General features: G+C 47.7%; 1 protein-coding gene across 1 annotated transcript; it reads right to left on the bottom strand.

Annotated features, from left to right (window-relative positions):
* Positions 1-524: 524 nt before the first annotated feature.
* SMIM35 (small integral membrane protein 35) lies at positions 525-10,561 on the bottom strand. Its single transcript, XM_034425145.3, has 5 exons — positions 9,052-10,561; positions 3,397-3,513; positions 2,774-2,807; positions 2,066-2,271; positions 525-1,967 (listed from the first exon to the last, which is right to left on the bottom strand). The coding sequence occupies exons 1-4, from the start codon at positions 9,056-9,058 to the stop codon at positions 2,085-2,087; spliced, it is 345 nt and encodes a 114-aa protein (XP_034281036.1). The 5' UTR covers positions 9,059-10,561; the 3' UTR covers positions 525-1,967; positions 2,066-2,084.
* Between the last annotated feature and the right edge of the window lie 774 nt (positions 10,562-11,335).

The following is an 11,335-nucleotide window of genomic DNA, read 5'->3' as shown; positions in this document are numbered from 1 at the left end:
CATCAGTGGTCCACGGACCACCAGTTGGTGACCGCTGCTCTAAAGGGCTTCACCCTTCTTGCCCATGGCTGGGTGGGGCTTATGCTAGGAAGGCTAGCGGGTTCCTGTTGTCCTAAACAGGGATCAGCCACCCTCCCCCCATCAGCATTTAAAAGCAAGGGTTTGTCCCAGGAGTGGGAGGAGGAGGGGGGAACTATAAAAGGGGGGCATGGACTGAACCACTTGGCACCAGGGAAACCCATCCGGAATGCTCCTCTGTTAAAAGAGTAGCTCCGCAAGCAACTGCTGTCCTTCTATTTTACACACACACACACACACACACCCCGCTGTGTCTGCAGAGAATCCAAAATTCAAGAGAAGCAGCCTAAAATATGAAATGCCCCACAGTCAACCAAAGGGAGTCCATACCATTCTCCAAGCACTGCTGTTCGTGTACTGCCTGGTCAGTGGGGATGATGGACTGGCTTGCTGCAGGGTTGTTACTGCAGCTGGTTCTGAACTGCAACTGGCCAAGACTATTAGTCTAAAGAGAAGGGTGCTGTAATTTTATTGAGCGCAGAGGAGACATAGGATTGCTGGGACCTGACAATTCAGTATCACACAAAACAGCCAAGGAGGGATTTCAATAATCCATCTTACTTCCCTAAAGTCCCAACAGGACACATGACTCAACCTGCAGGAACATCACATGCTCTTCCCACCATCATCCTGAAAAGGGATACAAGTGGAGATGTTATTCCTGGTCTTTGTCACAGCCTTGATCACATCCCTCCATGCATTGTTTCCAAGAGGGTTTTAAATTTTCAGAGACCCTTATCCCAGAATCAGAGTTGGAGAGAACTTGGAGGTCCCTACTCAAGGCAGAAGTCCTCATACCTTCTCGGACATAATCCTTGACCAATCTTTTCTTGAAAATCTCCAACAATACAGCACCCACAACTCTAGGAGGCAAGTTTTCCCACTGTTTTAACAGTTCTCACTATCAGGAACGTCATCCTCATTTAAGTTGGATCTCCTTCTAACTAGTTTCCACCCATTGCTTCTTGCCTTACCCTCAGGTGCTATGGAGAACATAAATCTGCCTTGTGGCCACCCTTCAAGTATTCTCTTTGTTAAGCTAGTTTTCCAAAGGTGCTTTTTTTCCAAAAGGCAGCTAGAGTTTGTTTTTTTCTTTGAAAACGTTTTGCTTCTCATCCAAGAAGCAAAAGAACTAATTCAGTTCTTTTTTTTTTTTTTGGTGGGGGGGGGGAGAAACACCTTTGGGACAACCATGACCTGGATGATTGAGAATATCCATAGACATTTGTTAAGCTATTGTAAATATCCTTTCCATCTTTGTTGCTCTTCCCTGGACTCTTCCTAGGGCCTCAGTATCTTTTTTGTATCATGGCGATGATACCTAGAACTGGATGGATGCAATCTTCCAGATGTGACCTCTCCACTGCATGATAGAGCGGTATTATCACTTCCTGTGATCTTGATGCTGTCCTTCTGCTGATGCAGCCTGGAACTGCTTTGGTTTTTTTTGGCAGCTGCAGCACCCGGCTGACTGATGCTTAAACGGGAGTCCATCCTACATTCCTCTCAACTGCAGTTGAGACAGATGCTCTCTCTCCTGTAGCTCTCCATCTGTTTTCTCCTGTCTAAGTGTAGAACTTTACTTTTCTCACCACCAAACTGCATCTTCTTGAATTAAGTTCAAATTGGTCCAAATCTTTCTCAATCTTGAGTCTATCTTTCAAAGTTTTAGCCATTTCCCCCACCGTTGATATCATCCATAGTTGAGGAGTACTCCTTTAATCCCCTCCCAATGTAGGTCATTTCTGAATATGTTGAAGAGCCCTGGGGCCAAGACAGGACCCTGAGGAGCCCCGCTGCATACTTCCCTCCAGGGAGATGTAGCTCCGTTGAGGACCACACACTGAGTCTGGTTGGCCAGCCAACTTCAGGTCCATCTGGTAGGGGGACTAAGGAGCAATACAGAAGGGTTGGGGGCAGTGAGTGTCCACACATCTCTGCTCTCAGGAAGAGGTTACATAGCTGCCCAAATCCACCCAAAGCTTACCCTCCTGCTGCCCAGCACTTCAGATCCTCATGGCAGCTGTGGAACTGGGCCAGGACGATGCTGGAAGAGCCTCATGGTCACTTATGCACATCTCCATCCTACAGTCCCTCTCATGAAATTGCCCATAGCCGACACCTGCTCCATGATGCGTGGAACCACTGATGGTGAAGGGAGGGGCCAACTCCAGTCTCAGTGGCTTCAGGTTGCTAAAGGGGCAAAGATACATCAACTGGCAGAAGCGTGTTGGTGGTGGACTTAGTGTTATGGCTCATAATGCTAAAAAAGGCACATGCATCCATTCAAGGGGGAAAAAGAGCAGGTTCCAAAGAATAAAGATAATCCTCTTCCACTGCTGGAATGGCCTGGGAATAAGCCAGCCCTGAACAGAGGCCCCCTGGAGAACTGGCTCTCAGCCCTTCTGCTTGCTGCCTGGGCTGGCCTATGGTGGGGGCTGCTCTCTGGGACTGCAGCTGCCTGTTTCCTGCCCTTCCGAGGGCTATCTCCAGGAGAGGTGAACCAGGATCTGATCAGCAACCCCATAAATTAATAAAACACAAAAGCGCAAAGCAAAAAAGACAAGTTGGGCAGCACATAAATCTAATAAATAAATAAACAGGCAGAACAAAAGTACACTTCTAAGGCAGGAAATATGTTTTTATAAATTGCAACTCTTATGAACCCCAAAGCCGCTTCCTGAAATGCACTTACCGGATGTGATAAAACCTGAACACAAAATTAGGCCCTGGAGGAAACAAAACAAGGCAAGGAAGACAGAAAGTTAAATTCTGAGCACCAGATTCTTTAATTACTTCTCTAGAAAAATTACAGAAGAGATAATGGAGTCCCTCTTTAAGGCTCTACTGTTTTACTAAAGAACAAGACCAGGCAGCCTGGGGGGATGTTGTGTGGAGGGCTTAATCCTTCCCCTTGAACTGACTTTCCATAGTGAGATGGGCACCACACAAATTTAATAAATAAGTAAAATAAAAGTACTTTCCATTTCTCTCTGTATCATGCACAGCTACCTCCCGTCCCCCATATACAAAAGGAGCCCCCACGTTCACTGTTATAGCTGCAGGATCATATAAGGATAAGGGCTGGTTCCCCTCAACCCCCTCCAAAAATTAGGTTACATTCTTAAAAATCTGACCTCAACATTAGAGAGTCTGCCGTCTCCCATAATGATAAGTCTATGGGGCCGCAGTTGCTCTCCACTATCTGAGGTGAGGAAATCTCCCCAAGCAGGTTCCTGCTTTGCCAATTGTCCCTAAAGTCTAAGGATCACCAGTTACCTTGCAATTACATCTATGACTCCATTCTGCCCCACTTACTGTCCCAGCAGGGTCCTTCCCGGTACCACCTGACCAGGACATAGCCAAGAACAGCGAGGATCAAGAGGGAGAGGCTGACACCAAGGACCAAACCAAGGATGCTGATGGACTCTCCTCCTGCAAATAAAATAGCAAGGTCTGGGGAAGATGGGGCGCTGGGCTGTTTGACACCAGTGGCCAAATGAAAGGCTCTTCAGCTTGAGCCTGGGGTACCCGACTCCAAAAGGAGCAGCAGTGTGGGAGGCATTCCTATCTGCACATGCAAACATCTGTGTGGAAGTGGATGGATGTGCTCATGAGCCACTGGCACACGTCCAGGGAGCTGCAGCCATGCATCAACTCTAGACTGAAAACTTTTGAAGGGGAGACCCAACTTTTCCAAGCTAGGTCCCCCCACCCTTTCTCCTTCTCCTCAAAAGCAGAGACTCAAAGAATCCTATCCGTTCGCCATGAAAGAAGGCACCACAAAAGTCAAACACTGGGGAGAACAGAACCGAAGGAGAGAGGAAAGAGAGGACAAGCTCCCCCCTCCCCTCCCCCCGATGTTCCTACATGCAGAAATTCCTGGGAATAATAGAACTTGGAAGGCAGACATGCCCTAATGCAAGTTTTTCCTTGAGTTGTTTTTATGTTTTATTTCCTTATTTTGATTCAAGCATCTCACTCCTTCTATTGTTTTTATTGTCAGCCTGAAGAATATTGTGACTACATCTTTATAGTAAAAGCTTAAAACAAAGATTCCTCTAAGAACCCCAGAGTTTGGACATGAAGTAGCTGCCAGAGTGCGTGGTGCTGTTTTGGCCTAGCAGGCACCCTTGTCTGGCTGCTGCTGTTGGGGCAAAGGGGTCAGCCTGCTTCGATTGGCCTGCATCTGAGGCACCCTCTTTGGGTGGGAGGAGAGCTCTACTTTCCAGCCAGACAGCCTTCCCGCCTCTAACAGGGCCGGCTTTTCCCTCCTGCCAGCTAGAGGTCTTTCCGTCAGAGCCACACTTAAAGCCCTGCTCCTCTTGCCCATTGGCCTCCCAGTTTGTGGCACACCTGGCACTGACGTTCCCTCAGTTGGCAGGCATCCATTAAGCAACCAAGGGGAGGTGGACCTTCTGCCTCCGGCTGCTGCCAGAGCAATCCCTTTGTCCGCCAGAAGGGGGCAGCAAATGCTTTCCAATTTCAGCATCTGATGAGAAGTGGGGGGGGGGGGGAAACCTTGCCTGTCTCTCCTTTTCCTTGCTTGGAGTCTCCTAAACCCTCAAGGTAACAACAAATCGGCACAATGGAGTCTTGCTTCTCCTGAAAGGACTCAGCTCCGAGTGGGACATGTGCTCAGAGTTCTTTCACCTTTCCCCAAATGGTGGCAGGATGCATGTGGAGTCCAGCCCTGACAGAGTGCCTGGCAAAGGGTAGTCAGGTCACAAGCCACCCACTCACAGGAGAGGCTCAAACTCACTCAAGCCCAGCTGGCCTTTCTAGCACCCTGACTGCCTGACAGAAATGCAACTCATGAGCTTCCACAAGGGAACGCTGCAATATTTCTCAACTGCAACTACTTAATTACTAGCAGACAGTAAAATTTAAATCCACCAGAATAGAAGGGACCTCGGAAGACTTTTAGTCCAACACCCTGGTCAAGCAGGAGAGCCTATACCATTTTGGTAAGAAAAGACTGGCTGTCCAGTCTTTTCTTAAAAACCTCCAGTGATGAAGCACCTACAACTTCTGGTGGCAAGCTGTTCCACTGGTTAATTGTCCTCACTTTTAGGAAGTTTCTCCTTAATTCCAGGTTGCTTCTCTCCTTGATTAGTTTCCATCCATTGTTTCTTGTCTTGCCTTCTGGTGCTTTGGAACATAAGTTGATCCCCTCTTCTTTGTGGCAGCCCCTCAAATACTGGAATACTGCTTTCATCCTAGTCCTTCTTTTCTCTGACCATATCCAATTCCTACAACCTAGTTATCTTCGAGACCGCCTGCTGCTACCGATGGCCTCCCATCGACCTGTGTGCTCCCACAGAGAGGGCCTCCTCGGGGTGCCATCAGCCAAGCAATGTAAGCTGGTGACCCCCAGGGGGAGGGCCTTCTCTGTGGGGGCACCTACGCTCTGGAATCAGCTGCCCCCAGAGATAAGGAGAATCCAAGACCTCGGTGCCTTCCGCCGTGCCCTTAAAACCTTCTTTTTCCAACAAGCCGGGCTGGCCTAACACTTTTAAAAATGTTTTTAATTGTCCGTTATTGTTTTAATCATGGGGCCAAATTTATATATATCTTTTTAATTGTATTTTAATGTTTGTAGTTTATATTTTTACTTGGCTGTTCACTGCCCTGAGTCCTCAGGGAGAAGGGCGGTATACAAATTTTAAAATAAATAAATAACTAAACCCAGGTGTGAAATGCTACCGGTTTGCTCTGGTTCGGGAGGACTGGTAGTGATAAAAACTACTGGTTCAAGCAAACTGGTAGTAAAAAAAATGCTTTAAAAAAGTAAAAAACAGGTTCTGACAACAGGTTCTCTCCACGATTGTTGGAACCTTTTTTTACTTTTTAAAGCATTTTTTAATACTGGTTCGGGTGAATAGGCAGTAAAAAATGTTTTAAAAAGTAAAAAAAAAGTTGGCCATGCTCACCCAGTCATATGACACCCCCCCACACACGCTCACAGAACCAGTAGCAAAAAAATTTTGCATTTCACCACTGCTACAACCGTTCATCATATGTTTTTGTCTCCAAGCCTTTAATCATCTTAGTTGCTCTTCTTTGCACTTTTTCCAAAGTCCTTTTTTGTAATGTGGTGACCAAAACTGGATGCAGTATTCCAGGTGTGGCCTTACTAAAGCTTTATAAAGCAGTACTTTTACTTTATGTGATTTTGATTCTATGCCTCTGTTTAAACAACCAAAGATTGTATTAGCTGTTCTGGCTGTTGCGACTCCAAGATCCCTCTCACAGTTACTGTTTTTGAGCCAGGTTTCACCTACAATGTACTTGTGCCTTTGGTTGTTCCTGCCTAAGTATAAAACTTTCTTTTCTCCACATTAAATTTCATGCTGTTGGATAGGACCCATTGTTCAAGTTTTTGGACCCTAACTTGTCTTCTGGAATTTTGGCTATTCCTGCCAGCTTAGTGTCATCTGCAAATTTGATGAGTTCCTTCTATTCCCTCATCTAAATCATTTATGAAGATATTGAAGAGTACTGGTCCTAAGATAGAACCTTGTGGAACCTACCCCCTCCATGTAGATGTACCACCATTAAGGACTACTCATTGAGTATGGTTTGTCAGCCAGTTGAAATCCACCTGGTGGTGATGCTGTCTATCCCACATTTTTCTAGTTTATCAAGAAATACCGGTAGGTTGTGGTCTACTTTGTCGAATGCCTTGCTGAAATCTAAATATTCTATGTCCACAGCATTTTGCTGTAAGTTAGTCATTTTGTCAAAGAAAGAAATAAGATTGGTTTGGCATGATCTGTTTTTAACAAACCCATGTTGGCTACTAGTTATAACTTTGTTTCTAGATGTTCCCAGATCTGTTTTTTTTATTATTTTCTCCAGTATTTCCCATATATTAGTGTTAAGCTGATTGGTCTGTAGTTTCCTAGATGTTTTTTTTTCCTTTCCTTTTTTGAAGATGGAAACCACATCAGCTCTTTTCCAATCCTCTGCTAATTACCTGGTGCTCCAGGATTTTTTAAACATAAGATACAATGGTTCTGAGATAACATCTGCCAGCTCCTACAGAACTCTGGGATGTAATCCATCAGGTCTCCGTGATTTATATTCATATTTATATTTCCTCTCTTATCAAGCATTAGCAGCTCCCAAGTAAACTCAGGGGTCTTTTCAGGGGAGTGGTGCTCTTTGTTCTTTCTTTCTTTATACATTTCTTTTCTTTCAGGAGAAACCTTCCAAGAAGGCAAGCTACATCCTTTGAAAATGTAATTTTAAGCATCTAGTATAGCAAGAAAAATTATATCCTGTAAATTTTGAGAAAATAGCTTTTTCATTGCCAATGGGGGGCAACTAGAAGAGATGCTCCTTTGGCAATGGACCAGCCTCTTGAGGAATGGTAGGAGTTACAAACCTCAGGGCCCTGATCCCATCTTAAACAGACATGGCAGGTCAAAGGCAGTATCCTGAATTGTCCTTGAGGGGGGAAGCAGAGAACAGAAAGGGGCAATCCCAGTCAACCATTGCCTCTACAGACAATGTAGGGAAGCTCTTTTCTGAGCAGCCTCCCAGAGGAGACTTGCACATGGCCAGTTTTGCCAACCCTGGAAGGCACAGATAATTGAGGCCGGGCCATCTCCATCCAAGAAGATTTTTGAGTCCACTTGTGTTCTTCCAAGGTGGGCAAAATCTAAGCACATCCTCTGTGCTTGAATAGGATATTCTATCCTATTCAATAGAATAGAATAGAATAGAATTCTTTATTGGCCAAGTGTGATTGGACACACAAGGAATTTGTCTTGGTGCATATCCTCTCAGTGTACATAAAAGAAAAGATACATTCGGCAAGAATCATAAGGTACAACACTTAATGATAGTCATAGGGTATAAATAAGCAATCAACAGACATTTGTTGTAGGTCTACCATTTGTTTCTCCTGCTCAACATACAGTAGTGGCCAAAATTGTGGAAACCTTTTTGGGAAAGTGTATTTTTGAGATTTGATGGCTAATAACACCACTTTTTATTTTGGAGTTTCAAGATAATCCTATTCCACTGCTGGAATGGCCTGGGAATAGCCCAGACCTTAACCCAATTGAAAATCTATGGAGCTGTCTAAAGAAACTTGTTAATCAGAAGCGATCCAGCAATAAAACCCAGTTAATAGAAGCAATCTTTCAATCTTGGTTTCACATTATAACAGCTGCAGAACTAAAAGACCTGGTTCACTCTATGGGAAGACATTGTAAGGCTGTAATTCATGCTAAAGGGTACCCAACTATTAACTGACGTGATAATTTTTGTATATCTCATTTTTCTACATGTTTCATTTTTCTTTTTTATACTGTAACTGATATTCTAATAGCAAATCCTTCATAAAAGTTATTACATTACATTCTTGATTAAATTATCTTTTCATTGATATATAATTTTATAGTACTACTCTGAAAAAAAGTGGCGTTATTAGCTAGTTTTAGAAACTACACTTTTCCCAAAAGGTTTCCACAATTTTGGCCACTACTGTAGCTACTGCCTCAGCCCACTCAAAGCAGTTGATGAACAACTGTCATCACAAGTCCTCCAGAATTTCTGCACATCTTCTCCCCAAAGTTTCCTCACCTAAATTCAAAGCACCCTCAGAGAAAGTGTCTTCTGTTGCCCAAGTAACTGAGAGACCCAAAGAGCACAACACCCCTGGCAACAGTCCCTTGACAGCCGCCGTCATTAGCAGGAAGAGAATCCCTGGCGCACAACCTACACAGGTCCAGGGTGAGGCTGCTGAGTCAAAGCCCTTGAAACATCACTCAGCCCTCTGGCTTCCTCTGCCCTTTGCCCATCAGGGCCACCCAGAAGAGCAATGCTAAAATTCCCGAAGAAGCCAGATGGAAACCCTGCTATTTCTCAGAGCTCTGGGACTCCACCCCCACCCACCTGTACATCTTCAAAGGTTTGCATCTCATTGGGGGGGGGAGCTAACCCAGAAAATTCAACCTTTACCTGTCATTGCAAAATGCAAGACTTCCTACAGCAGGTCAGCTGATCCTCTTGCTCTGGCCAACAAGACTCTCAAAGCAGCTGTTCCCTGGGAGCTATCAGCAATGGCGGCAGCAACTGCAGGGGCTCTGTCCAAGGCCGGCCCTCTTAGCACAGGCCCAATGACTGGTCCAGGGGCCAATCTTTGAGTTGACACAGTCGCCTAGCAGCACACTTGCTTCCTGGGCTCCAGGCTGCTCTGAGGCTCCACCTCTTTCTCCTGGCTGCCCAGGCAACCCAAAACCATGATGGTGATGGGGGGTGGGAAATCAAACAGCAGCTTCTGGCAAAGAAGTCACTGCCCGGCGCAGGGTGGTAGGGAGAATGGAGCCTTGGGCCTTCTCTGGGTACCTCTCCAGACGCCTCGGATGGGAAGTGGGCAGGTCATCCCCACCCTGCCGGGAGCTCGGGCTTAATGGCTGAAAAGAGCAGGAGCTGCGGCTGGAATCGCATGTGAGCCAAGTTCCTTCTCCGGCCGGGATTTAACGCCACCAGCCCAGAGCTCGGTTCTGCCCACCTTCTTTACAGCTGGAGCCCCCGCCTCCCTTTATTCAGCCCATCCTGGTAATTGTCTTGGAGGGAAAGGAAGGCCGCCCCCCTCCCGCGTCCGCTCTGCCAGGAATCACTGAGCAATGCTTTGAGGAGGGAGAGAGGTCGAGATGGAGCGAATAGCTAATAGCTCAGCTGAGCGTGGCTGAAGGTGAAACTCTGTTAGGGATCTGTAGGAAATTAAGAAATACGCATCTGCGTGGTGAGGAGCACCAGCCATTTACTGCCATTCAAGGCTAAGCACAGAGCGCTTCCAAGGTAAGACCCCCCCCCCCCGCCCAGCCAGGCCAGCTTTCCTGCCGCCGCCGGCTTGGCTCGGGCTCCGAAGGCGCGTGCAGAGGCTGGCAGCCGGGCCAGCTGCTTCCGGCTAGTGGCGGGAGTCCCGAGGCGGCTGCGGAGGATTGCTTGCCCCGGTGCCGCAGGAAGAAGCGCCCCCGCAATCGCTCCGGCAGCCCCACCCAGCCGAAAGCCCCGCCGGCGCTGGGAGAGCCGAGGAGGGCGCGGGCAAGCGGGGCATCCGTGCTCCTCAGGCCCTCCAGCCCGTCACCTCCCCCCGCCAGTCAGACGAGAAGAGGCAGGTGGGCGTTCCCCGGGCTTCTTCTGGCCGGCGCCCAGGTGCGGGCATGCCGTCCTCATCTCGCTGCAAGGGGGCGAACCGGGCTCCGGAGCGCTCTTGAATGCCCTTCGACGGCCAGGCGATCGGCTCGGGGCCCGCGGAGCTGGAAGGAGGAACGCGGGGGCTGACCCTTCCCCAAGGCAGCGGGATTCAGGAAGACCCGCTGCCCGTTTGGAAAGAGGCGGAGTTAAGCCGACGCTTTTGTAATGCAATGTATGGCTGTGAAAGTTGGACTATAAGAAAGGCTGAGCACCAAAGAATGGAGGCCTTTGAACTCTGGGGCTGCCAGTCCCTTGGACTGCAAGGCGATCCAACCGGTCAGTCCTTGAAGAGATCAACCCTGACTGCTCTTTAGAAGGCCAGATCCTGAAGAGGAAACTCAAATCCTTTGGCCACCTAATGAGAAGGCAGGACTCACTGGAGAAGAGCCGAATGCTGGGAAAGATGGAGGGCAAAAGAAGGGGACGGCAGAGAATGGGGTGGCTGGATGGAGTCACTGAGCTTAAATGGTCTGGGGGGGATGGTAGAGGAAAGGAAGGCCTGGACGAAAGTTGTCCATGGGGTCCCAATGGGTTGAACACAACTTCGCAACTAAAAACAACACCGTATGCCGAAATGCACTATAGGAGCCAGAAAGAGGCAGCCGCCCAGAAATGGATCCCCCTGGCCACTTTGGCTTTCCCTCTCCAAGCCGCTAAAGGAAAATCATCTTCGGTTTCAGCAGAAGCTGGACATGCAGATGGCTCTGAGCAGCGCCCCTCTCCGAGATCCCTGAGGGAGGCCGAGGCAGGCAAGGAGGGACTAGGCCTTCCCCAGAAATATTGGGGTAGCCAAGGTCAAGCTCTTCCCCTGGAATTGGGGGGGGGCTCCTGCTGCCTGCCATCCCGGTAGGAAGAGTTCCAGGGAAAAGGAGGAGAGGCCCTTCCCAAACAGATGTTGGATTCATGAGAAGCATCAAACTCTCTCCTTCCTTACACCTATTTGTCCTCTTGCGTTTATGTGTCTTCTGCTTTAAGAACTATATTTTATTAAATCTGCTCGCTGAGAGGTAGTCCCTTGGGTGTGTTGTGGTCAGTCCTGGCT

This window comes from Pantherophis guttatus, chromosome 9 (assembly GCF_059756535.1).
Source record: "Pantherophis guttatus breed Tessera chromosome 9, ASM5975653v1, whole genome shotgun sequence".
Classification (NCBI taxonomy): Eukaryota; Metazoa; Chordata; class Lepidosauria; order Squamata; family Colubridae; genus Pantherophis; species Pantherophis guttatus.
The sequence above is the reverse complement of the archived record's forward strand: the minus strand, read 5'-3'. Positions and strand labels throughout refer to the sequence as shown.

Excerpts from the sequence above, each read along its gene's own strand:
- SMIM35 (XM_034425145.3), bottom strand. Across the intron at positions 2,808-3,396 it reads GGAAGGACCCTGCTGGGACA|GGCCTAATTTTGTGTTCAGG; the intron begins GTAAGTGGGGCA and ends TGTTTCCTCCAG. Across the intron at positions 2,272-2,773 it reads TTCAGGTTTTATCACATCCG|CAACCTGAAGCCACTGAGAC; the intron begins GTAAGTGCATTT and ends TTGCCCCTTTAG.